Source organism: Protopterus annectens, chromosome 1.part1 (assembly GCF_019279795.1).
Source record: "Protopterus annectens isolate FY-2018-M chromosome 1.part1, PAN1.0, whole genome shotgun sequence".
NCBI lineage: Eukaryota > Metazoa > Chordata > Ceratodontiformes > Protopteridae > Protopterus > Protopterus annectens.
The window spans coordinates 1,811,162,936-1,811,190,931 of NC_056726.1; the positions used below are offsets into that span (position 1 = coordinate 1,811,162,936).

Sequence of the window (27,996 nt, forward strand, 5' to 3'; positions counted from 1 at the left end):
TATTGCAGCTTATATGTATTTGTTTGTATTTGTTAATCAGGGCATTGGATTAAATCACATGGAACTTTTACAGACTTAACAGAGGAGTACAGATTCATAAAATATAACCTACTCCCTACAACTATTAAAAAAAACTCTTAGAACAGGATTGTGGCCACCATGCATGACATCTCAAAAGAAACAGACTCCATACGGGTCACATACCTGAACAGTAAACATTTAAGCATTTGCAATATTTTGAAATAAGGCATGCACAGCATATACTACATAATACAGGTGCCACAGTAGCAAAGCATGCATATTTTTCCAGATTACTAATATATGCCAGTGTCAAGAAGAGTATAGATAGAGACTGAGAGAAAGAAAATCCTGAGTATTACAACAATTTGGAAGGTGAGGAAGGACATATATATATATATATATATATATATATATATATATATATATATATATATATATATATATATATATATATATATATATATAGTTGATGGCAGAATTACGTTTATGTCTATGATTAATGCTATTAGGTCGAGTTTTGTAGTAAATGATGTAGAAGTAATCTATGGAAGTTATGTGGGTGTATAATCTGAGAAGCATTTACATTTGGCAATGTTTTCCCCAGTCTGCTTAATAAGTAAAGCAGGAGACGGGGCAGTGGTCACTTAAGTGGAGGGGGGGGGGGGTTGCAATAACAAGATTAGGATGAGGCTGTCAGTTATGACTGTGTCCAGAAGGGAGTTATTTACTGAACCATGATTTTGATGGGTACATTCTTGTAGCAGTTGTTACAAGCCATGGTTTGCTAGAGTTACTTTTATGCCATTTTTGTGAGGTCTAAGGTTTAGTTCAAAGGCAGCAAGGCAACAAGACATATCAGGTGCTTTGAGGGTGGTGTTGCTTTAAGTATTTGCTTAAGCAGGGCAACTAGTTTGTTTTGGTTGGAGGAAGCGGGTGGTATGTCACTGTAATGAAAAATTATCCATTTGGAGTTATGCTTAGTTTGTTTTGAGACTCGCTGTGGAATTCAATTGGATTGGGGGCTTTGAATACGAATAGGATTACTCTCCAACTCTTTTTCCTAGGCATTGCTGGGAAAGAAGAGATGCAAATCAGGAAAGTCATCTTTTAGCCAGGATTCTTTAGCAGCAGCATGGTAATTAAGTGTTGTAACTACATTTAATGTTTCCAGCATTCAGTCAGAGAGAGAGAGAGAGAGAGAGAGAGAGAGTGTGTGTGTGTGTGTGTGTGTGTGTGTGTGTGTGTGTGTGTGTGTGTGTGTGTGTGTGTGTGTGTGTGTGTGTGTGTGTGTGTGTGTGTGTGTGTGTGTGTGTGTGTCTGTGTGTGTGTGAAACAGACTGTGAAGTATTAGGCTAGGGGTCAGGACTGAATTACATGTCAATTCCTAGAAATAGTAATATAAGAAATGGGAAGAGATGGTGAAGGATTTAAAAAAAATTAAGAGTGGTGTGTCTTTGACAAGCTGGGCACAAGATGAGGACTGGATGTGGTTAAAGTTGTATGCTTTTGATCCCAGTGGGTCAAGCTGTTGGTTAAAGGGAATAAAAGCAGAGATGGCTCATGGATTTTAGTGTAGGATGGAGCTGACTATGCAACACTGTAGGAGGGAAGGAGTTTTTAGGATAAGTGTTACCTGGTTGTTGTGAGGGAGTAGGGTAAAGTGATTCTGCAAATTAAGATTAAATGGTACATTTTGCAAAGTAGAGTTAAAGCTCCTGCTGTCATTCAAGGTTGAGACTGATGGAAAAGGAGATTTACATCCCTTTCTGCAGTGAAAGGCTGTAGGCAGCAAGCAAGAGAAGTAACAGGTCTTACTGCCAACAAAAGCAGAGTGAGACAGGGAGAGACAGGGAGAAACAGAGAGAGAGAGAGAGAGAGAAAGAGGGACACACATACTGAGATCGAGTGAGATAAAGACGAAGGTAGAAGCTGAAAGAAATATGACTCCTCACTGCCCTAAGTGGCTGAAAGAGATAGTATGGGGGGTTTAGTTACTGCAGCCTGTGTTGGCCAGAAAGAATGTTTAAAACAGAAGTGTGGCTTTCAGTCCTGTTCATAAAAACAAACTATCAAAAACAAATACAAATATAACATCAGGTGTTTACATTATTTTTCCAAAGTGAGATTTTCAAGCTTTTTAAAATCTGTGGTAGAAAAATGGCATTTAGGAAATACATTTTTAAAATGCAGCTATTTCTTTGACTTTGGAGCTAAGGGTACTATCTAAAGATATGTTATAGTGCTCCAGTATAATTCAAACCACTCTGGACATGCAGCCCTTTATATACAAGGAGCACAAACTGACAAAACAGTCAATATCAGGAGCATGGAACATATGGTAAAGAGTCAGTAGTAAAGGCCTTAACAGCTATTACTAGTCAGTGTGATAAGCCGCGGTGGTACAGCGGTAGCGTTGCTGCCTCACAGCAAGAGGTTCTCCTGTTCGACTCATGGCTGGAGTGCTTTCTGTGTGGATTCTGCATGTCCTCCCCGCGATCGAGCGGCCTCCGAAAGACATGAGTGAATGGACGTACCTTTGCTGAAGGTTGGGCGTCGGGCTGGCAACTCGGCACCATAAAAAAAAAATCTACTGCCAATCATTTGCAGACCTGATTTCCGCTGTGGCGACCCCTAACCGGGATAAGACCAACAACTACTCAGTGTATTACAGATGTGGGCTTGAGCTATATCAGGGTACAGTGTTCCCTAGGAATGTCTTGTTCAATAGCATCTTACTGTCTCCAGTGCAGTCGTGTCCCAGACAATACAGTAGCAGCTTGGTAGACAAAGAAAGTTAAACAGACAATGTCTCGATCCTTTACTTTTTCTTGCACTACACACTAAGCGTAAAAAGGGAATGACAGCTGAGGGAAAACAGAACATAAGTGTTCCTAGAATATTTATCAATTGTGTGTGAAGGCTTCTGAAACAGACCTATAAAAAGACATTCACATTTAACTAATACCACACAGAAATTTGACTTCTCTAGTTAAAGAATATAACCACTGCACCTTTTCACATTTTCTAGTTTCAGCCTGGGTTTCTGTTGAGCTTATTATATGCATGACTGCTAAAGTGTTAACTCATTCTGAAAAATGCTACTGCATATAATGACAGAGCAGAGAAAAAAAACTATGTTTTCCAGTCTTATAATGCTATGGGCTACAACCACTGCCACAGCAGAGTCCCCTGTCGTGCTACTCAGAGAAAAAATATTCCTTACTGGTATTAGTAGAAAATGACATTGTACAATTACAAACATGAGTTAGTTTCAGGGTGGTGTCAGACAAAAAAAAAAAAACACATAACTGTGCCAAGTAGGTTAGTAGAGCACACAGGTGTGTAATGCTTAGATCATTTTAAAGAAGTTTTGTAGCTAGTTATTATTACAAAACATATAACTCCAGATTTAGTAAAAGAAACTTGACTATTTTCTTTTAGCTGCTCTTACTAGTGTAAATATTGCATACACACTATAGTAAAAAGCACTTACCTCCATTCATGCCCAGAAAGGATAGCTGCTTACAAATGGACAAAGCATGTGTGTAAAAAAATGCTGACAGCAATAAAGCAAACCCTGTCAGTTCTTCGTTTGTAAGAACTAAACAGCTGTGGTTCACAGGAATCCAAAAAGTTGTATAAGAGCATTCTCACACACCCACATTTATGAAAGCTACAGCAGACCACCCTTGCCTGGAGGCACGACTGCTGCACAATTCGTGAGATACCTCTTAAAGCAGAGTGACAGGTGCATCAGCTCACATCACAAAAATTCAAGCAGATGTCTTGAAAGGCTGAAAGGACTATTACTACGGATTCTCAGCAGAATGCAGCCTTCTGAATTTTGGACTACATATGTAATACAATTAAACTGGATAAAAAATCTGACTACCTTTTAACAGCAAAGAATTTCTTACCACCTTTAAGATGTGCCTGGGGTTGACATATTTTATTTATTTCATGCATTTCTTTTTATAATTTGGATGTTTCTTCAGTTGCTAAAAAAAGGGACGGTCACAAATTCTCATGTAAAGTGTAACAACCTGAAAACATTAAACTGAAAAAAAAAAAAAAAAACAAGATCCTAAGATCATTTTGGACACTAGTAGGCACCAAGATAAAATGGTGCAAACAATTTACCTAAATATCGTTCAAATCAAAAATGTCATAGACTAAATGGTTCCTTATATTACTTTAAACTTATTTGGGCATTTCATCTTGAGAGTTTACATTTTGAATTAGTTACACATAAGGCTAACCAATCTGGCAAATAAAACAAATATTTCATAAAACTGAATTACAATGAACATTACCTCTAATGCAAATGAAGGACTGTACTTTGCCATACCGATAGGACAAGCCTGTTCAATAAAGGGTCAACCCCCCATTCCCCCCTCCCTTACTCCCATAGGAGAATGTACTCTGTCAGCACAGAAAGACTATTTATAGCATATTTAATAAATATCTTAATTTTGCTGTCAATTACAGTACTTAACATTGAATATCAAGAGTACAACTGCTGTATGTCCATCTAGATCATGTTGGTCCTACCTTTTTGGTATGGAAGCCACGTCAGATTTGCCAAGGTTCAGAGGCAAGGCATGAGTTCAGCTACCCGCTTTTTTCGCTTAAGAATCATAGTCATGGGAGATCTGAGAGTCTGAATCAATTCCATGGCCCTTGCATGAAGGGCCACATTAACTACTCACTTATAACACTGGAGATTTCAGACTGCTTTAACTAAGTAAACCTTTCATACATTATCTTGCCATAAATGTGCAAATCCAGGTGAAGCTTTTTTTTAATTTTCTTTTCTTTTTTTTGCAACTAACATAAAACTACTTCAGACATCGAGACTTCACAGAAAGAAGCTAACTCAAAGCCAATAATAAGTACTCAAAATGCAAGCCATAGCCAGGTACTCACATAATGGACATTTCCAGCGCATCTTATCAGTGGGAAATGTGACATTGCTTTTACTAGCATAAATGCCCAATGTATCTACACCAACTGTTGATTTGCTAAAATGAAGCATTCCTGTCTAACATGTCTATGTTTATGGTCAAATGACTACCACTAAAAATTCAAGTGCTGTTTCTATGAACACAGCTGAAATAACATGCTACTGAACACAAAATAAATGAGAAAAATATTGTAATATGTAATGTACCTTGCCCCTCCCCCTTCCATGTATGGGGAGGCTTCCCTACCTCAATATAACTACAGGGGAAATTACTATTTCTCTAATGTAGTGAATTAAGAGTAAAATATCTCACTGACCTGGGCTCATCCATTCTGATTCAGCAACTATGCCCCCTCAAAAACTATTACTTGTGAGGGTAGATCTAAGTCTATGTTTTACACAGACCACTTCTGAGAAGAGCTGTTGATAGCCTTGTGTGCTACCAAAAGTGTAGCAGAATTAAAAGAATTTTCCACCAGATTTTACATTCATTTTTGTAAAAACAGGACTAACATTTCAGAAGACAAGCATGTCACAGGCATCCTGAAGATGGATGATTTAAAAATTATGAGGGTAGGAGCATTCCAAGGATCATTTCAAAATGGAACTGGGACTCTAATCACCTTTATTTCATTAAAGCATTTTCGGAAATCTCCACACATCAATAAGCTTTACTATCAATAAACAGTATTTTGCACAGTTCACTTTCTCAGAAGTTATGTGCACAGGATTGAGGAATGAAAATATTTTCTTGATGGCTAAATGCATCTGCAGCATTTGCAGCTTTTGAATGAATGTAACATTATGGAACATTTCCCTATAGTTTTGACAGTTGTCTACCATAAATTTATGATGGAAAAAAATGACAGAACATTTAACCACAGGCCATCATCTAGAAAGTGACATTTACCTTCACAATGAAGGATTTTATTCTTCACAAAACAAGATAAAAAAGTCTGATTAAGAGATTTGTATCCCTTTCCCAATAACATCCTTTCTTACCCAGCTTGCCTATGTTTCCCAGGAGTGGCAGACTTCAACTATCATTGGAGGCCATCATCCAAGCAGCCAGTCGTGTTATTACTTTGGATCTAACCTCTGTGTCACTTTGTGGCAGCCTGTGTGCCTACTTACACAATGCCAGTCCACTAACAAATGCATGTATCTGTGGACATGTGAAATGCTTTTACTGCATAAAAGTTCACTGCTTGGTGGGCAAGAAAGTATTTTGCCATAATGTTGCCTGCTGCTATACTTGCCCTCACCCCTTGCTATTAGTGCAATGGGCCAAGCCTCCTTCCTTCCAACAATAAATGTAAGCCAGCATCAACTATTCACTCACTTACCACCACCCCCCTGGCAATGTCCTCCTGCAGCCTGGTCACCAACTGCTCCTGGGACATCTGGGCTGCAGTCAGGTCTATACCCTCTATTATACTGCTGGCATAGAAAGTACAATGTGACTACTGTATCTGCCATTAAGCTTCGGTCTGTCTATGATTCCACATCTTGTCTTATAAACCTGATATCTGCAACAGTAATTTTGATTTCCTCTTTTATTTTGAGGGTTATGGTACAGAGATTTCTGTGATGGATCAAGTAACAACATGCCAGGGGCTCCTAAAACAATGACCTCACCATTTAACCGGCAGATCCAGTTTGATTTCTGGTCACACAAGGGGAAGCATCAGTTGTGATATCACAACATCTGATATCCCGGACCTTCACTCCTTCAAAGATGTGGATCTTTGCCCCTTTAATGCCCTTTCTTGCTGCAGCAGACGCCATTCATAAATATCAGCATTATTTCTATTAACATAACAAAAGATCTTGTAACCTCTCAAGTGAACAGGTTACTTCAACAAGCAGTATTCCCAACTCTGTTTTCAGTAAGTTCCAAGTTGAAAATTGGAGAGGGTCTAAGTTTTCTGCAAAGGCTATCTTAGATGTTTTATGAAAGGTCCTCGACTTGTTTTGCAAATGTCAAATATGAAATTTTCACTTTTTTTCTGGACAGGACACATGCAAATACAACATGACAAACTCACAAAGTTCCTAACTGAAGATATTTTCTCTCTCTTGACTTTTTGGATATCTCATACACCATTCAGACAGTTAAATTTCGCTAATGCTTTAGTATTTTAATCTGGCTTGTTACTTACTTGAAATAAATATATTATATATATATTATACACACAGAAACACAGACATACACACATTTCCATCTGATAATTGGTACTGCAAAACATTGCAGCACTGATTACAGAATTCAAAATGCTAGCAGTTCACATATTTTCCAAAAACAACCTGGAGCATGCAAATCAAAAAATACTGTTTTGTGATGGGGCAAGAACCCTTGCTCTCCACATTCTGTGCTACCTATATATATATATATATTACAACTCTACTGGCACCTTTGATTATCTGATCTGATGACTAAAAGCAGTTGACAAAACAGCTGTTGAATAAATGCAACTATAGCTAGATTGACAGATACACAGACAGAGAGATGGAGGAACACTTTACATACATTTATTAAATACACACAGACACACACACACACACACACACAAAGAGTGTTGGGAGGGAAGACTAATGGCTGATAACATATTACAGGGTTTCACCTCTGTCATTTCATACCTGTCACAGTGAGCAACTGAAAGGAATGCTTAGTGTTATAATGGCACATTATGTTATACTGCATATTCATGGCTAGAGTTTCTTTTTGTTTATTCCTTCCCATGCTGAAGCAATTCTGACTGATGGCTATACTACCAGCACAGAACTAACCTATTAATTCCATGGGGGTGTGAGCCGGGTGTCACAGGGCCAGGTGAGAGCCAATTTGTTCCTGCCCAGGAAGTCATATCAGCCTATCTATTCTCCCAGCAGTGAGTCAGGCAGGTGGTAGTGAGTAGATCAACTAGCTGGTTCCACAGACTGACATATCTCTAAGCTAGCTGTAAATTCCTCACTGCTGCCTGGTCAAGGGATTAGCTGTGTGTGCGTCACCCACACATCTTATGCCATGTCACAAAGGGAAATCCTTGTTTGACACAGCAAAAGCAAACACAGCCACTACACATGGATGATACACCCATCTACCCCTAGTTGTCACCAATGCTGCAGGACTAGCAGCTTCCACTCCACACCACCCCCCGATGAAGTTTATCTTCCCCTGCCCAGTCCCTCAGACACCCATGCTGCTAATCGAACATGGGCCTGTATGAAGAATACAATATTCATCTTGAAGTTGAGTTAACTCCTTGTTCTAAAATCACCATAAACTGTCAAAACCCAGCGTGCATGAAACATATGAAAGTATCCCATAACACTAATGGATGAATAGTCATCTTGGGTATGGACTATCAGAAACTCTTGAAATACAGATGAGAGGGCAGAACAAAAGTCAAAACATCTATTATAATAACGGTGAAGTCCATATTTCTAAGAGGAAGTGGGTCAAATGGAATGAATTAAGCCACTAATGATTCACAATCACAGCAGGGACAGAGAAGCAGATTGAAATATGAATTGGGATCATGGAGATCTTAAGCCACGTATACCTTAATAATTCTGCTAGAGGTGCCGCAAAGAGAGGAGCAGTGTATAAATTTCACAGTAGAGGAGGAATCTGGGGCTCCCAAATCTACTAGAGATGTATCACTTGTCCAGAATTACAAAAATGTAGGTAATGTCAATATTCTAGGGGAACAAGCAAGACTAAAATCATGAGGGATGACACAAACTGACATTCAGAGCTAGGATCAGAAAGCTTTATGTTATATTGGATTTGATGGAAAGTTCTTGGTTTTCTTTGACTTCTGTTGCTGGATGCAAATACATCCGTACTGGCATGATTAGATGGTGATTATCTCAAAGTGCTATTCTTGCTAGTGTTTTGTTGGTTCACTTCTGGGCAGCAGTAAATAAACCACTTATAAAGCCACAACAGACCCTGAATTATTTGTAACCTTAACTTTGGAATGGGCTACATGTAATCTAGCTAACAGATGTGTCATCACTTGTCTAGCATTCCTTTAAATGGTATCTGGACAAGCATCCAAACACTTACCCCAGTTGCATTTTTTAAAATGCTTTGCTGAAAAACTACTTCCCTAAACAGTATTTGCCACCATATGGCTTTTTTTTTCTTATTCCCCCTGAGGAGGTGCAGGGAACACAAGCCTCTGCATAACAGTGGTGAGGAGCTTTCACTTCCACATGGACTTTTAGGTGCAAGTGGCATAATTGCATTCAGTAACCAGTTTAGACTCCCTCTAACTGCACCAAATGAATTTTACATATAGAGAACCTTCCATTTGTGGAAAAATATATCCTATGAATTCTAATACTGAGGTTTTGAAGAAAGACTGCATGATTAATTTGGAACATATGTTTATTCCAGCTGATCAACTAGAAGATTACCTACTACCTTGGTATGTTAGGCCTTTATAATCTGTTATTGTAAAAGCAACTTGGGTACTAAGAAAAACAAGGACAAAACATTATTCACCACAATAGTGCGGGCATGCATAAAACACATCAGACAGCAGAACAAACGCAGATCAAATGAACAGGAGCCTAATCAAATTAAACTATACAAAGCAAATGTTGGGACCACATAACTCAATGTCACACTGCAAAGATCATGGGCCTTTTTCCAACATCATATCCACGCATTCATGTAATGAGGAAAAAAAAAAGACAACAGAAGGATCTGATGTAAGAGAGGGACAGGATAGCTGCAAAAGGGGTAATATCAGATTACAAGAAAGAATATGCAGTCTTTGTTTTGGCAAAGCTTCATATATGTGCATCCTTTACTAATTTAAAATATTAAAATACCATACAGTACCCCAATCTATAGTTTAAAAAAGGCATTAGTGAACATCTACATACACATGAAAATTATAATGGATTGTTGAGTCTGCAGCTGCCCCCCCAGCTTACCTTGAACCCACTTTTCTGACATACTTCTCCAGTGTCTCTGATACAGTGTTTCTGGAACCCACCACACCTCTATGAAACAGCATTTCCTTAAGTCAGTCCTGAACTGTGCCTCTATCATCTATCCATTCCTTCCCCATTTTTCTTGCACCCCCCCCCCCTCTCGGTGCAAGCTGCTCAGACCATGAACGCCTGGTCACCACTTTATTTCAACTAAGTTTCTCCTTATTTTCCAACCCTTCTGTTCCTCCTCACTATTTCTGGCAACTGCTGTAGGCTCATTTCCATCGGCCTTATTCCGTAAGGTCACCACACATGGATAAAATGCTTCACGGTAGCCTTCTAAGCATTCTACACAATGAATAAATGACTTCAACAAGACTGAAACCCATTCATCCTAGTTATGACTCCTAATGGCTTTCAGTGCTCTTCCATACTGATTCAGCTTAGGAAAGATGATGATTCCCCAGATCCTTTTCCTCCTCTGATGCCCAATACGGCCAGACTCTAAGCTCATATACTTTTCCTGAATTCCCACGAACACATTTATTCTAGTACTTCCTATATTACCTCCCAGATGTCATTCATCTATTAAACCTGCAAGACAGAACAGATCTTGCTGGAGACTGGCAATTCTAGCCATGCTTGCCATACTGATCTAAGCATTACCTCCAAGCAGGAATCTGTCCCAGTTATGCACCAATCCCGGCAATGAACTTGTAACATTGCACACAGTACCATTTTTGCTCTACAGTCATCATCATCATCTTGTGGTTAATCATGCAGCTTCCTATTCATTCATCAATAGTTAATCTCCTTTGAGACATGGGTGTCAGAGGAAGTCCAAATATTCATAAAGAACTCTTTCTTCACATCAATAGCAAACTAGTCAAAGAACTGGATTAGAGCTCTTTAGACCTCTGCTCAATAAAGCTACACTCTTATCTACCTACACTGTCTCATAAGATCTTTTCAGTATAACTCACCCGGGATGAAAGCAAGAATAACAAGCCTGTCATTGCTTGGCTCCTTCCTAGTCTCAACTTTGTGCATGACATGCAGTCACCATCCTCCTGTTATATGGCACTACTCCAGTTTCTAAAGCGAGACCATACAGTTTAACTTTTGGTTTACAAATTTCTCACAGTTAATTCATTTAACACAACAGAAGGCAACTTGTATAGATCCTACACATTACTCTCCAGTGTCAATAAGTTAATTCTCAAAATTCTCTTCCAAACATTTTCTTTTTTTTTTCTTCCCATATGTACTTAACATAACTTTGCATGCTGGTACTTTTCCTTGTAACTCTTTTGAATTTGGAATTATGCAGAACTCATTCAGTATTTATGCCTAATGGCTTTTTCTGGCATTGTCTAACTAATGTAGAGCCCTGTTGAATGCAGCTATGCTTCCCAGTTGAGAATGAGTGTCTTGAAAATGTGTGGGCTGTGAATGATTTTCCAAAAACCAATTAGGTTTAGAGAATCTTCAGCTCTAGACTGACCAGAAGCCATTGGTTTCTCTAATGAATTCCTATATCTAAGCAAAGTACTGCCCAGATGTCAAAGATTGTTAATGAGAGGGTCGAATACCAAAGCAATCCACATGCCAAGCAGACAGTTAACTGTGGATGTCATGTTACCCAGAAATGTATATGTGTTTCATTACTGTTAGATATCAAAGAAGATGCTGCCAAAAAAAACAAGCTCTTACTCTTCACACCTAACAGTAAATTCCCCCGATCAACTTCTCTATCAAATCAAATAATGGCATCATTATAACCCCCGACTCTACCACCAAACTATTAGGAGTCTTAATTGACAATAACCTTACATTTGGTAATCATATAAATAACACAATAAAAACCGTAAATAGAAAATTGGGCTCCCTATATAGAATAAAACCCTTCTTAACACCAACAGCTAGAACTACAATTGCCCACTCCCATCTAATCTCCACTCTTCTTTATGCTTCCCCCATATATACTAACCTAAAGAAAAATAATCTCACTAAACTAGCTAACTCCTATAATAATATTGCCAGGTTTGCCACTGGGAACCCATTTAGAACTCACCACTGTCTGAACTAGACTGGCTTAAACTAAAAAACATTTTGATACTTTCCCAACTTACAATTGTTCATAGGATATCCTACCAACCTAACAACACACCGATACTCTCTAACCTTATTATCCCCCATACAAACCTCAATTCCTTATGCTCTTCCACTAAACTACTAGCTAGCATTAGCAAGTCTAATAACTTGGCAGGTGACTCCTTGTTTTCTAATACTGCTGGAAAATATTGGAACCTGTTGCCATCAGATCTAACTGTACTTCCCTCCTTCCCACTCTTTAAACAAAGGCTGAATCAACATCTTAAAACTCACTGGTTATGCCCTTGCTGTTACCCTAATTGTCTGCTTTCTCTTTTGCCATTTTCTCTATACTGCCTCCCCTCACCTCTTAACACCACTTACCCCTGGGTAGTGGTAACTGTCTTAAATTATTGTTGCAAATAGGAGATGAATTAAACTGTGAACATATTGTAAACAACTTCACATATCTTAATGTAAGAATGTCTTATTCCTTTCAGGTTTTGTGTTTCATAATTAGCATACTTCTCTTTAGCTAAGGCTCTCTAATTATTTTTAACAAATTTTTTCTTTATATTTGTGTAAATAATTATTTTTGAATATTGTGTTTGCTTAAATAGTATGCCTTTGTAACTACTATTCTCTCATTTATTTTTATCATAATTTTTTTCTCTTATATTTGTACGTTATAAATGTTTGAATGTTACTGTGGAGCTTTTCTCCCCAGGCCTCTACTAAAAATGGAAATATATCCAGTTGGACTAGCTTGGTTAACAAATGTAAAATAAAAAATAAAATAAATAAAACTCTCTTGAGCCTTTCTCCCTGGGCTTCTATTGAAAATGGGTATTTTATTACCCAGTCAGTCCTCCCTTGTAAAAAAAAAATGTAAATGAATACTAAATAATTAAAGTTGGAGGGGGAGAGAAAATGGTACAACAACAGGCATTGCATTGCAAAAAAAAAAAGCTGAACCAAGTTCATGCATGGTGCACACTGGGAATGGTGCCACAGTCAGATACAAATGGAGGCATATTCAAGTGATCTTGATGAAAGATGAGCTGAAAGGCAGTTTTCCTGCAAGTAAACCTGATAGGCCTGAGCTGAAAATAATCAGTCCATACTGAGTAAGTGTTCTTGTTTCTGCTGAAGTATTACCATAACTGGGTATCCAAGACAAAGGTGAAAGCTTGAAATCCAATGTCCGATATCAGACCTTTTGCTGTCCATTGTGTTGTTTTGTTGAGTGACACAAAGAATAATATTGATCATCATGATTGTTTGTATAATCATTTTCCTTCCAAGGTCTCAGTCCCAATACTATTGAGTAACATACAATGAAAGAAAACTTACAATACCAACATGGTATCAACATTGTAAGTGAGAACCGACACTTTTGAATTTTACCTTATTGAGAAATATTTTGCGGAAGTAATACCTGCCTCAATTGTTGTTCTTCTGGTGAATAATTGTAGCACAGCATTTTGTAAAAATGTTTAGAGCACTGCATAGCCTACAGTAAAATGTTAAGTATGTGATGTCACAGGATCCTTTCAGATTGTTGAATATGTGCATTGGTTGCGAACATATCCTTACTGTGTGATTTCAGAGATAGGTTTCTCTCTTCATAGGGAAGGAAATGTGATGTGTGTAAAGCTGCATTAAGTCTGTGTATATAAAGTGAATATGTATTTTAGTATTGTCAGTCTGAGACTACTATGTAGCCACTACTGTTTTAAGAAGTATTGTATCCCCCAATGGATAGAGTCTAATGCCAGATGACAAGTGCATTCCTAATGAATGATTTTGTTTTTTTGCTGGGCTGGCAGTTAGTACAGACTAAAAGCTACAGCCTTCATTGAAATGCTGGTGTATCCCGACATTAATGACACTGCCATTTGACATTACTGGGTAACCAGAGACTTGCATTATGACAACTACATTGGATGGATTCCCCTTCTATGCACAACTGAAGCATCTTCTGTGTCATGCATACTATTGTATGTCAGCTCTGCAGCACTTTATTTCACTGTGTTGTACCTGTGACAGACATGTCACAGTGGTCACTTGCAATCATGCATACCTACATGACTGTCAAATACATTATGCCTTCTGTTCACCAATACTATGACTTTTAACACACAAATATTTCCCATGTCACCAAATAAAAATTATGAACAATGCTTTGAAGATGAATGGGGAATAAGCAACCATTCCTCTCAAATTACCAGAATTCTGCAGAACATCCCCGATTTTGCCAAATCTTTCATAACATTTTTGATTTTTTTATGTTAAAACACTAAGCATTCCAGTCATTCAACAATGCCCGATTATTACATCATTACAGTTTCATACATTTTATTGTTCAGATAATGCATGATGATACAAAATCTGTTGCTCTGTTAACTTTTTAAATTTGAGTAATATTTAAAAATTGTCCCTGACTTTGGACCTTTGTCCCTCTATTATTTTTGGCTTTGTCTGGAATTCTTAAGCAAAGAAAGTGAGAGGTTTGAAACAACATACAGAATATAGTTGAAAACGACTACCAGACCAGTGCAAACTTATACATCGGTTCTAATACACAAAAAAACATTAGAATACTCCTAGCATGATCATTCTAGCAAGATAAGTGAATGTTAAATTTACTAAAGTGACCCTCTTTGCACCACTCAAAATATTATGCTTACATGTAGTGAGATTAAATTACCAACATCACACTATTAGCACTTTACCCAACCAAAGAATCCCAGATATTTTAATGATCTGGGTTAGTACAACTTAGGGGTGTCTTTGCTCACCATCTGTGTCTAAGTGACGCCAAGGTTACACAAAGCCAGATGTGGTCCAAGTAAGCAGTTTGCTCATTGCCAAAAACAGACTATGCCTACCCTGTATACCAGCCTACAATTAACCAGGACTTAGCTTTTACTTAGTTTGTAGAGTCCATCTGGTAATAAAATATCGTAGCTTGCTCACTTATTAAAAAAGGCCTAGTTTTATTTATAAACTTATACAAACATACTTAAGAAAAGCCCATGTCCAACAGCCTGTCTGTGATTTTCAACACTCCCTTTCAGACAGCATTGAACCACCTTTGTTGCACTATATACTAAAAAAAGAAGTTATGTCTTACCATAACGTTTCATCTGTATTGTTGATCCTCGTTCATTCATTACATGTGGGTATCGGTTCTGACCTCGGAACCGAGCCGGCCATCTTCCAAGCTCGCGTCAGCTACAAACTCTCGAGCTAAAAACTCTTACCCAGAAATCCCATCTCCCTGTTACCTTAGATTGAGTTTGCAAGTCAAAAGAAGGTAGAGGCTACCTCTAGTCAAATTACCTAAAAGAACCGGATGGTGAGATACACTAGAAGCCACAGGAGGGGAAAAGAGGGAGGGTCGTAATGACTGAACGAGGATCAACAATACAGATGGAACATTATGGTAAGACATAACTTCTTTATCTGATATTGTTAATCCTTGTTCATTCCTTACGTGTGGGACAGAGTCCCCAGCTACCTCTATTCCTGGGAGGCTCTCATGGAAGGACATTCCTGAGCACCATAGAACCAAAAGATGCTCTTCCCCTGGAGGCCAAATCCAATTTGTAATGATTGATGAAGGTATGAGGCGTAAACCAAGTTGCAGCTGCACAGATGTCATGTAAAGAAGCTCTGGCATGGAAGGCAGCAGAAGTTGCCACCGACCTTGTAGAATGAGCCTTTATGGTAGTAGGTAATGGAATATTACGTTGTGTATAAATGAAGATCACACAGTCTTTCAACCATTTAGCCAATGTGACCTTAGCAGCAGCACATCCTAATCTAGGTCCAGAATAGGCCAAACATAACTGGTCTGATTTACGAGAGGCCTTAATCCTGTTCAAGTAGAAGTGAATTTGCCTCTGAATATCTAGGGTATGTAGGCAATACTCTCCTTTCTTTGAATAGTTGGGGAAGAAAACTGTCAATTCAATGGTTTGATTAATGGGCATTTCAGAGATCACTTTTGGCAGAAAGGAAGGATTAGTTCTCAATGACACTCTTATCTCTATGAAAAATCAAGTATGGACTCTTGATGCATAAGGCTTGAAGCTCAGAGGTACGTCTGGCAGAAGTAATGGCGACCAAAAACAAGGTTTTCCATGACAAGTATTTGAGGTCGCAAGAAGAAGCTGGTTCGAAAGGTGGCATCGTCAAAACTTGTAGAACTAAAGACAGATCTCATGGTTGAATAGGTTCTCTAAAAGGGGGTTTTAGATGATTCACACCTTTTATGAAGGTCTTGCATAATTTGTGTGAAATAAGAGAGGAGTCTTGGACACCCTCATGGAAATTAGATATTGCAGCCAAATGAACTCTAAAGGTAGAGGCCGATACACCAGATTGAAACAGGTCGGCTAGATACTCCAGTACTATTGACACTTGTGCTGAAAAGGGATCTACCTGCTTTTCTTTCAGCCAAAAGGTAAATCTTTTCCACTTGCTTAGATAAGTAATTCTGGTGGAAGACTTATGAGATGCAATAAGAATGTCACGTACTGGCAAAGAAAGATCATTCTGCCTGGCAATCAAGGGAAGTGGAGGAGCCAATCTGTGAGCTTCAGGCTGTCCAAGTTGGGATGAATCAGATTCTGCAGATGGGAGATCAACCCTGGGGTTGGATGGAGAATCCACGGTTGATCTAGCAGGTGAGGCCAAAGGTAGGGGAACCAAACAGTCAGTTGTGATGGTTAGCCAGGCAGATGGGTACAAAGAGAAACAACTCCCAACCACCTCCAGAGGAAAGCAGTTGGGCTGCTCTTCAGGAGCGCTGGTAGGATTGGCCAAGAAAAGAGTCTCTGGAACCCTGGTTATGCGGACCCCCTCTCCCCCGAAAAGGGCATCTTCCCTGTGAGTTTCCCCCTCTGCCTCTAGGGGAGAACTCGGCCTGTGTGTCACTGAAAGGACCCTGAGACTTTTTGTACCATATCTTCCCACTCTACTGGTTTCTGGAGGAAGCCCGTTGAGGGGAAGAATAACGGACACCCACGGCAGAAAGGGTCTTACCACTCTGTTCACATCTGACCAGTGTGCTTTTAACCTTGGGTCCAAACAATGAAGAGGCTTTGATGGGAGAGTTAAGAAAGGAAGCCTTGAAGGGTTCCGCGAAATTACATAAGGGCATCCAGGCGTGTCGTCTCAGAACAACGCCTGAACTCACCACTCTAGCTGCTCCTTCTGATGCGTTAGATATCAGGCGAATGGAGGAGTTAGATATCGATTCAATGGTGGCCAGCTGAGAGGCCACTTTGTCACGGACCTCATCAGACATGGCACCAGCCAAAGTTTCAGAGAGCCCGGAAATTAAATCCCTTTGAAGCCTGGTAAAGTGTGCCATATAATTCAGGAACCTGATTGCAAAGGTCGCTGATGCAAAAGTACGCTTCCCTATTCTGTCCCGAGCACGGGACTCTTTGTTGGACGCATGGACAGTCTAGCTTTCTTCTTGCGCCAGGTCCTTCTTAGTTGCAGCCACCACCACCAGAGCATCTACAGGAAGACCTTTGGACCAATGAGGGTCAGTAGCAGGAGGGGACAAAATTTTATCTGGCCTCCGAGGAATGGCCTCCATGGTGTCAGGAGCCTTCCACGCATGCTGCACGATGAGTCAGCCCAGTTCGCCGGCAGGTGGAGTAACCCAGGAGGAAGGGGGCCGGGCGGGAAAGGCCTGCAGGAACACAGACTCTTCAGAGGTCGGGTTCGAGGGCTGCCAGTCACCTCTCTGTTTAAGAATTTCGAGAATATCACCAAAGGATATCTCGGAGGGTCAGCGAGGGGACCCTTCCCCATCATCAAAGTCTGTGTCTTCGGTAAGGGACTCCTCTGTGGAGTCCATGTGCTTCCTCTTGCACGAGCTTTTTTGATGAACTTCCTCAGAGGGAGAAGCTGGGGAAGACAACGCAAAAGGGGTTTCCTGTGGGAGTATATCCTGAGGCCCGTGCACCCAGTGCAACTTGTGTACACTGCGGTCCAGAGGAGGGCGGGGAGATTGATAGCACAGTATCGCCAGCCGATGCCAAAGCCTTCTCCATTAGTTGGAAGGCTGGTCCACCTGAAGAGGGGTGAGTGTCCAGGATAGGAGTCACCCCTCCCCTAAGTGGCTCAGCCTACCGACTCGGAGTCCCTGGATGGCTGTGAAACACCAAATTACGTACGCCACAGCTGACATCCTGGGTCATAGCAAAACTCCCCTGCCACGAAGGCAACTGCGGTTCCTTAGTGAGGTCCATAAAGGGAACCATAGAGAGGGAAGACTATGCTATATCAAGGGGCTTCAAAGGCAATGAAGGAGGAGAATAAGTAGGGGTCTTTGGCAAAGGGTGATCACCTCCCAAAGAAGGACAGGTCCTGGGGGGCAGGATACCTCTGGCCAAAAGCACTTGATCGACAAGACGCAACACGTTCCTGTTCAGAGAGGCTTCTATTGGATTTTATGGACACGGCTGAGGGAGAGTCAGGTCTATCCAAAGATGGGGCAAGCTAGGGGCCCACCTCACCAGTCTGCACTGAAAACAACGGGGCTGTAATGGACTGAACTACAGGTGTCTGCACCGAGGAAATCCTCAGTGCTACAGTCATGGTCTGCACCGACGATAAGGTCGGTGCTGAAGTGGTTGTCGGCGCTGAGGCTGGAACCGAAAAAATCGGTGCCAATAACTGAATTGTCGGTGCCGGGTAAGTTGTTGGAGCCGATGTGGTAAAAGTCAGCATCGACTGGATAGTCGGTGCCGGTGGAGAAGTCTGAACTGAGGAGCCCCTTGGTACCGATACGGTAAAGGACACTCTAGTCGTTGCCGAAATCACAGATGGCACCGATGGCCGCGGTGCCGAAGGTCTAGGCACCGAAAGCGCTGGAGCCGAAGAAGTCAAACATGAAGTGGAAAGCTTAGCTTTCTTGGGTCTCGGTTGGTGTGAGTCCCCAGCAGGGGACGAAGGAAGATACTTGACCTTTGTATGTTCATCACTCTTTTTCTTATGGGATCTTGGAGGGGTTGAAGCCTCCGACCCAGAAATAGCCTCTGAAAAGGGAGATTTAAGTAGCCCCTTCAATAATAATTTACTTTTTCTCTCAATCAATGTCCTGTTAGAGAAATTCTTACAAAATCCACAGGGCGGGTCAACTGTTAAATGAGGCACATCCAAACAATAGACACACAGGGAATGAGCATCTGAAGTAGGTAATTTATGGCCACAATCTGAACTTAAATTCTGGACTACCTTTTTTATCTGCCATGTTAGGAAAGAAGGAAAATCAGAAAAAATACCAGCAATGGTACAAGAAATACCCAAAGGTAAGGAGGAAAAGGGGTTTATCGATGATGGTAAAAAAGAAATTACCTCGCGGTAAAGAGGAGGAAGGAGACTGAAAAAATTCAAGAATGGATAGTCACTAAATGCGATAAGGTAAGAGAAAACTATCTAGTAACTTTTCTGAGGGAAAAAGTTGTTTTAGATTAGTATGACAAACAATATTGTACTTAGCTCAAGCAAAGTAGCTTGACACGACCGAATGGCAATATGGCATATGAAATCTAAGGTAATAGGGAGAGGGGAATTCTAGGTAAGACTTTTTAGCTCGAGAGTTTGTAGCTGACGCGAGCTTGGAAGATGGCCAGCTCGGTTCCGAGGTCGGAACCGATACCCACACGTAAGGAATGAACGAGGATTAACAATATCAGATGTTTACAATATGAAAAGCTGAACAAACATAGTAATCTGTTAACTAGAGCTGCTGTTGTCCAAGATTTACAATGTAACCACATAAAAGTTCTAAGAAGCACACATGATCATTTTTGGTGGAGACAAAAAGGTTTACATTAAAAAATCAGGGACATATCCCAGAAACCCAGCTGTCACATCCCATAGAAATCCATTGCAAGTCACTGCCAGCTTGTATAAGATACTCAGGTGTCTTAGCTTCAAAATTCGACAGCTGTTCTTCATAAAATTTGTGGTTTTCTGGTAACTCACTGAGGACTGAAGTCACTAAATGAAGACGTAAATTTGAGTTTCAGACTTCATATTCTCCAGAAAAAATGCATGATGACACAAATCATGTTATTCTAGCAACCTTCTAAGTTTATAAGAACAATACTTAAAATATGCCCATATTTTGGGCCTTTGACCCCCATTACTTTAGGCTTTGTCCAGATGTATTGCATTAAGAGGTTAAGGTATGCATACAAAGCCTGACAAAATGGTGGGGGCTGACAAAGGCCCCCAAATAGGGACAAATCTTAAATATTGCTAATATAAACTTAGGAAGTTGTTAGAGTAACATGGCTTGATTTAAAATATATTTCTGGCGGATTTGAAGTCGGAAACTCAGATATATGTTATTATTTAGTAACTTCAGTCTCCAGATCACCAAAATGATTGGTCAGAAAACCACAAATTTTATACGGAGCAGACCAAAAATAAGGCAAAATCTGGACAGTTGAGCGTTATGGAAGTATACACTGCATTGCCACGTACTGAAAGACAAGTAAGCCACTTCCTTTTCAAGAAGTTTTTAACATGTCCTTTTCAGCTATGCAATGCTTTTGCTGGCCAAATAGCTTCTTTCTCAAGCAACTCTACTACGAATAATTTATTATGGTGCAGTGGCACTGCACAAAACTATGCTGAGTGGTTTCCTATTGTGGTCCGTGTGTGTATATATACGCACGAACATATTACACGTAGTCCCTGTGCACAGTGCAGATCGTGGTTGACGTTGACAACGGTCATTTAATTGGCATTCCACCGGGCTGCATAAAAACACCTAATACTTAAACTAAAATTTATTTATTCAGTGTGGCCCCAAACTATAATATGTAATATATTCCGAATTCCACATATGTACTATTCTTCACATATACACAACAGTGGGAAAAAGTGAGACTTGAAGCCGCCCACTAAAAACCGAACGAACGTGCATCTGAGTCATTAAAACTGTATAACAACTTAGACCCACTAAAACCATGGGAAGCTGAAGGAAGACACGACAAGATACCTTAACTTCTGTGCTATTTAAATCTACCAAATGTTTGTACCAATAAAAAAAAATCTTAAAATCCGTACCAAAAACCTACACAATTCAAAATAAACAGGGAGACGTTGACGTACTCAAGCGTTATCAGAACGTAGTGACCCACACCTCCTTCCCGCCCTCCTCTGAGTTTGACAGCTAAACCATGTGCCGGTGTGAAATGAGAAATTCCACACAGGACTACACCCCTAAATCTTAACCCCACCCATCCGCAATACCAATGAAAAAGTTTGGCGTGGCAGTACAGTAATGTCCCACTCGCTTCAAGGTTGACCTTTTCAGACTGTAGCCTCAAGTCGTTATTTAAAACCTTTATTAAATGGAGTCAGGTCGTTAGCAACTTTCAGCATATTGTGCAGCAAACGAACACAGGGAGAGAAGGGGCACGTTTGAGTGACGATTACGGTCAATACATAATTATACAGGCCATAGAATTATTACCAGTATAGTGACTTGACGAAGAGGAGTTATGCGATAGCAGTCATAACGGCAAGGTTACTTATTTATTAAGTAGTACAACGTGTCATTTCGGTCAGTGGTGATAGCATTACTTGTGACACTGGGGATTATAGACAGCGGCAGGGACTTAGTCCTTGGTGGGAGAATGAGCATTTTATTGTTAAAATGTAAGGTTAACAATACGTAATCACAAGTTGCATTCGCAAATTACAACATACAAAGCATTTCCCTGCATGTACACGTGTCATGATTCTATATGATCACACCATTCTTCTAGGTAAACTAGGAAGGCGTTACTTTGCTCAGCATTAAGTAGTGGGTGATTCTCCCTGGCATTTAATGTACAGTTGTACTTTTTCAGAAGAAAATTACTTAATGACTTATTGATCCCCAACTCCCCTTAATGAGCAGAACTGCGAGAGAGAGAGAGGCAGCATGATGGAGAAGGGCTATTTCTGTTAGGTGAGCACAGTTGTCCATATAATAATTGCTTGTACAGGTCCACTATGATACATTTTATAAGGTAGTTCACACCAGCCGAACAACACTGCCCTTACATCAGGTTGTTTGCTACTGTCATGCTTGCGGCACTTCTTGAGTATAGATTTTTACAACAACATATTTTTAAAGAACACAGTGGATGCCATGTAAGGAAAGATATCCCAGCTGTGTGGCACAGCTGAGGTGAATGCTATGTCAGCAGATTTTAACTGAGTGCTTGGGAGAAGCATGAAAGTTCACATTAATCACAGGAAATACCTAAGGGTTTACAGTGATAGAAGGGGAAGTGGAAATGAGTTTTTGTTACTATAAAAGTTTATGGGCAAAACTTAGATGGATAAGTTTGATGCATATGGGGAAGAGAATACAACCAAGCCAGGAGAGGGTAGAATAGTAGTGGTTTCTGAACAGTAGATTGTCTACAAAGATCTTATTATAGGGTTGCCACCCTTTCAAATGCCCAAAGTGGGACATTTTTCTTACAAAAGCCAGATTTTCAAGGCTGAAATATACCCACAGCCAGTACAAAGGACAGAACTTCACTTTTTGCCTAAATAAAAGCTTATTCTTGTAGCATTTTAGTTGCTTATTCTGTTTCTTATAACATTTAGGTATTACAGATACATAATAACTGTTTTATGCAACTATTACATAAAATAGGAAATCATTTTGTCCTAAAATCTCAGGACATTTGCCATTTTTACAAATTTTTGGCAGGACACACCTGCCCAAAGAGGGATTGTCCCTCGCAAAGTGGGACAGGTGGTAACCCTATCTTATTACAAGCTGGAGAGCACTTAGCTTCTCAGAGGATCATAGGAGGTCACTAGACTAATGGCCCTAGGGCCCTTACATGCCTAGCCAAGTTCAACCCTTGTTCCCAAGAGTGTCCGTTTAAAGCAGACAGTAAAATCAGCACTTATTGGCCCTGTCCAAGAGGGACACAGCATTTGCATGCTTTTCAGATATGTGTTGTTAGTTATGCAACAGCCATATAGACCACTGTGTATATATATATATATATATATATATATATATATATATATATATATATACATACACACAAATATGTATATATATATATTTATTTATTGTAGTTGCATATGGGTGGAAGTTACCAAACTGTCCATCTAGTTTTATAAGATTTTGTACATGGTGCATGTATCTTGGCAATGCTGTTGAGGAGTTTTGAAATATTCCATAGTTTCTGAATGCAGTTGTCAGACCTCCATCCTTAGCTGTCTTCAAACTGTTTAATTTTAGATTTGGTTGTTGTTGTTTGCCTTTTTGGCTTTTCCCAGTTAGGGGTCACCACAGCAGAACTCCAGTCCACTAATGATTGGCAGTAGATTTTTATGGTGCCAAGTTGCCAGCCTGATACCCAACCTTCAGCAAAGGCACACCCATTTACACAGGTCTTTCGGAGGCCACTCGACCACGGGGAGGACATGCAGACTCCACACAGAAGGCGTTTCAGCCAAGAATCGAACAGGAGAACCTCTTGCTGTGAGGCAACAATGCTACCGCTGTACCACCGCAACATATATATATATATACATATATATATATATATATATATATTTGTAAATATCCAGTTTACTATTTTTGCCACTGTACCACCGCGTCATATATATATATATATATATATATATATATATATATATATATATATACACATATATACATAGGTGATTTGTAAATATCCAGTTTACTATTTCTGCTACTGCACTTATCCGAAGAAAACCAATATCCATCTCTGTCAACAATGTGAAGGTGAAACTACTTTTACTAGATTTCCTTCCGATCATCTAAATGGGTGAAACATATTGCTTTGCTAAAGGGCTTTGCATAAACAATGATTTTTATACAATGTATTCAAAAAGCACTGAATAATGGTATAAAAGACATTTGCATAAAACTTTACATTACATTACAAAACTTTACTTTACATTGTTTTCACTAAAATAGATCAATTTTTTCATAATCTGTAGTCTGCTAATTCACTTGAAGCACTTTTCAGTATGTCAGCATTTTTTAAGGCAACTAATAACATTTATATAACAAATTTCTATATAAGATAACATGCAATGCAAACTGCCTCATTAATGTTAATGACTCTTTAACAAATTATTTCCATACAAACATGATGAAGTTATGAACTGGTACCATAACATAAACAGAACAAAAGTGTGTGTGTGTGTGTTTTAACTCCCCCAAAACACACACACACACACACACACACACACACACACACACACACACACACACATACATACTTTGTTAAAGTTTGCATGTTATCTGTTACAGAAAATTGTTATATACATATTACTAGCTCCCTTGAAAAAATGTTGATATACTGTAAAGTGCTTCAGGTGGATTAGGAGGCTACAAATTATAAAAAAAAGTATCTATTTTAGGGAAATCTGTGGAGAAAGTTGAAGCAGTGCTGAGTGAAGCAAAATGCATAACTAAGTAAACTCAATACCCTCCCTTAATCAGTGAATTCCTTTCACAACTTACCCCAGGCAGTTCTTTAGTTCTCCTCTATAGTCACACTTAACTCATTTTTTTCAAGCTTACTATTCTTCTGCCATCAGCAAGGTGTAACCACCGAACACGAAATACTAAATACCCTGTCATTTTTTGTGTAAAGATAGCATATTAGTACATCCTGGTGTGCCTATCTCTAGCACTATTTTATGAAATAGGCCCATGTCCCATTTACAGTAAACTCTTTGCCTCTTCCGACACATAACATACTCTCTAAAAGTCTTTCCCATTCATATACACCATTACCACATCTTAACCCCTGCCACAGGTATACCCTTTCTGCTCATGTCTTTATTTCTCTTACTCTCGATCACATAGTATTTTACTCAAGATGAACAGTTTGCAGCTGACTTTTTTCCTCCTTTCTGCTCACACTTTTTCCACAGTTAGCCTACATCTGTCTTCTTCATGAAATATAATTTTTCTTAAAAAAAATCACAAATGATGGAAGCGACAGGGAATGTGCATATTTATGTGCCAGTAGCAAAGTGTTTAAGAATAACTTTGTGAAAGTAATACTCAACGTAAGCTATTATGTAGGACTATTTGTTAAGCATACAATATCAAAAGCCCTTTTAGAAGCATGACCTATTATAGTATGGACAAGATAGTTTGCACTTAACATGCACATAAACAGATTACAGAATATAAGACATGTACTTATTTAGGGATGGAGGCATTGCTACAGAGAAGCATGTGAGGAAGAAACAAGTGGAAAAATGATTCATTCATTACTTTTACATAAGAATGACCGTACTTCTGGGTTGTTATAGTGTATAAAGTCAATTATATCAAAAAACTTTCAGCAAAATCAAAAATTAAAATAACTTTAGCTTAAGTACACTGTGCTGAAAAACCTCAAATTAACCTTGTACAATAAACTTCTTGACAAGGCTTTAGCTAGTCCTTTTTTTTACAAATCTAGATAAAACATACACACACACACACACACACACACACACACACACACACACACACACACACACACACTCTCTCTCTTCTCATATAAATGGCTTTGGAGAATTGACCTTCCTTATACTTGGACCTCACCTTTACCAGCTAATTATACTATTACCCAGACACAAGCATGCTTAACTTTTTCTCGTAGATGGGTGTCTGTTTCATGAGGCTGTCACAGATATAGGACTTTCTTAGATCCTATCCTAAATGCAGTTGCTGCCTGCTTTGAAGTAGAGTAAAAAAAGTCTCAGGTTTACCTTGTCCAACTTGATATGGTCCGAGTTTAGAATTTCTGGACTTTTTAGTAGTTCTTTAGCTGAACAATTCTCCCCTCCTTCTCCCTTTGCCATGCTTGTATGAGTTTCAGAGATTTGCCTTTCAGAATGACTGAATGCATTTTTAGGAGTGGGCTGGATTAAGGCAAAGGGGCTGGGTCTAATATCACACTATGATACACGTCAGCATGGGAGGTCTCTGGCTACGTATTTAATGTATTACAGTTTGTAAAATAATTGTTGTTAGAACTGAACAAAAATAGCAATAAATTTGTTACTCAGGGAGTACAGAAGCAGTATATTATGAGTGTTGATCTTCTTAGCAGGTAATATGCAAACAAGGGCAAAACTGATTGCGATAGCACAAGCACTGGAGATTTTTCCTTGTTAGAGTAAGAAAAAAAATCGGAATAGCAGACTGGGAAAATGATCTGACTTCAGTTAACTTTGTTGTGTGATAGTGAAGATGCAGTAATTACCTCTTTTGTGTTCTATTTTTTTTCTCTACAATAGTTTGAAAATGTTGTTGCTCACATGTTCTGTCTCTCTATATTGCAAACCTGCGTCATGCACGTAGTATTTTAATTAGTATACAGTGGTTGTCAGCTGATCACATAAGAGACAAAAGTTAGAAAAGAAAGTCATTAATTCTTTGGCACATAGTTAGTGGAAAGAAAACAGAACAGCAGCACATTGGTGCAATGTTTCATGTTTCATGTAAGGTAGCAGTTGTATACAAAACTTGTCTTTAGTAATTTAGAATATGTTCATGACATAAATGCAAAAAGTAGAATTCATCAAAGAATTTCAGTAGTGACTAGTGCAAATACCGGGAGAATTAGGGACCCCCCATTTCAGAGTTCCAATGGTATGCAAGCATTAATTGTATAGTGGTATCCACAAAAACAACCCGATAAACATAAACATCCCTGCACCTGTCACACAATAGTGCCAGAAAAAAAAAAACTTGTGGCAAAGCTGCAGTTTCCATACTCATTACTATCCCTCACAGCATGACTGATGCACACAGACTCCTGATTCTCTTTGATTCCTTATAGTTCATTCTCTCAGAGCAAGACGAAAAGCGCTTCATCTATTGAAATGTACTCAGCAAGTGATCTGTGTGATTCTCCAGCAGGTTTTTTTATCTTGTTGCACAGTTTTGCCACTTTGTGTTTGTGTCATTCTCTCATTCACCAGCTAAAGGTGTTGCAGCTTCTAAGGGTAATAGTTCTTCTGACAGCAGTCAAAGAAGACACTAGTTCATATAAGAGAACTATAAGATGAGTATATGCAAACAAAGCCTGAGACAACAATATAAATAATCCTCATCTTGACGTTATTTCCATAGCATGGGTGGATAATCTCATCCTGAAATAATTTCCCCAGCATGGGTAATTGTCCTCAGTCATCACCCTGTCCTTATAACCAGATGTCTCTACAACTGCTTGGTCTTTCTGATTACGTGATGCCATCCACAGATTATAGCAGATTTGTCCTTTTCCATAGTAGTAACACATTTGCTCCTTAGCTGCAACTATAGCTCCACTTAAAGAAGTGTATCTTTTCTGAGATCATTAGCTGGGGCTTTCCTAACGGGACTAATGACTGTGGAGAAGATTTCTGGCCATATGCTTGTACATGGTGATCCTTAACTTCATGCAAAAGCAATGTCTGGCCTTCATAGGTTCTGACAGAAAGAACAATTCAGTGATTAATTGCATACTGTGTTTTAATAAAGATTGTTAGGAAGGTTTGTAGACAAAGCCAGGGAGGCAAGATTACGTTGGTTTGGACATGTGCTGAGTGGGGATGCAGAGTATATTGGGAAAAAGATGCTAAAGGATGAAGCTACCAGGTAACAGGAAAAGAGGAAGGCCTAAGATAAGGTTTATGGATGTGGTGAGAGAGGACATGCAGGTGGTTGGTGTGACAAAGCAAGATGCAGAGGACAGGAAGAAATGGAAACAGTTGATCTGCTGTGGCGACCCCTAACGGGAGCAGCCAAAAGAAGAAGAAGAAGAAGTTATCCTTTCATGCCAAAGTTTGCTTCTTCTTTTTCTAGCGAGAAAAAAATGTGTTCACTCATAGAAAGTAGTTACCTTTGCATTGGCCACCATCCTATCTTTAGCTCATTACCAGTG

General features: G+C 39.4%; 1 protein-coding gene across 1 annotated transcript in view; it reads right to left on the reverse strand.

Annotated features, from left to right (window-relative positions):
• The window catches only part of MFSD2A (major facilitator superfamily domain containing 2A), a 191,633-nt gene extending 165,668 nt beyond the window's left edge, over positions 1-25,965 (reverse strand). Inside the window, exon 1 of the mRNA XM_044084790.1 lies at positions 25,835-25,965. Coding sequence (XP_043940725.1) covers positions 25,835-25,927 — 93 coding nt within the window. The 5' untranslated portion in view covers positions 25,928-25,965. The remainder of the gene's footprint in view (positions 1-25,834) is intronic.
• Between the last annotated feature and the right edge of the window lie 2,031 nt (positions 25,966-27,996).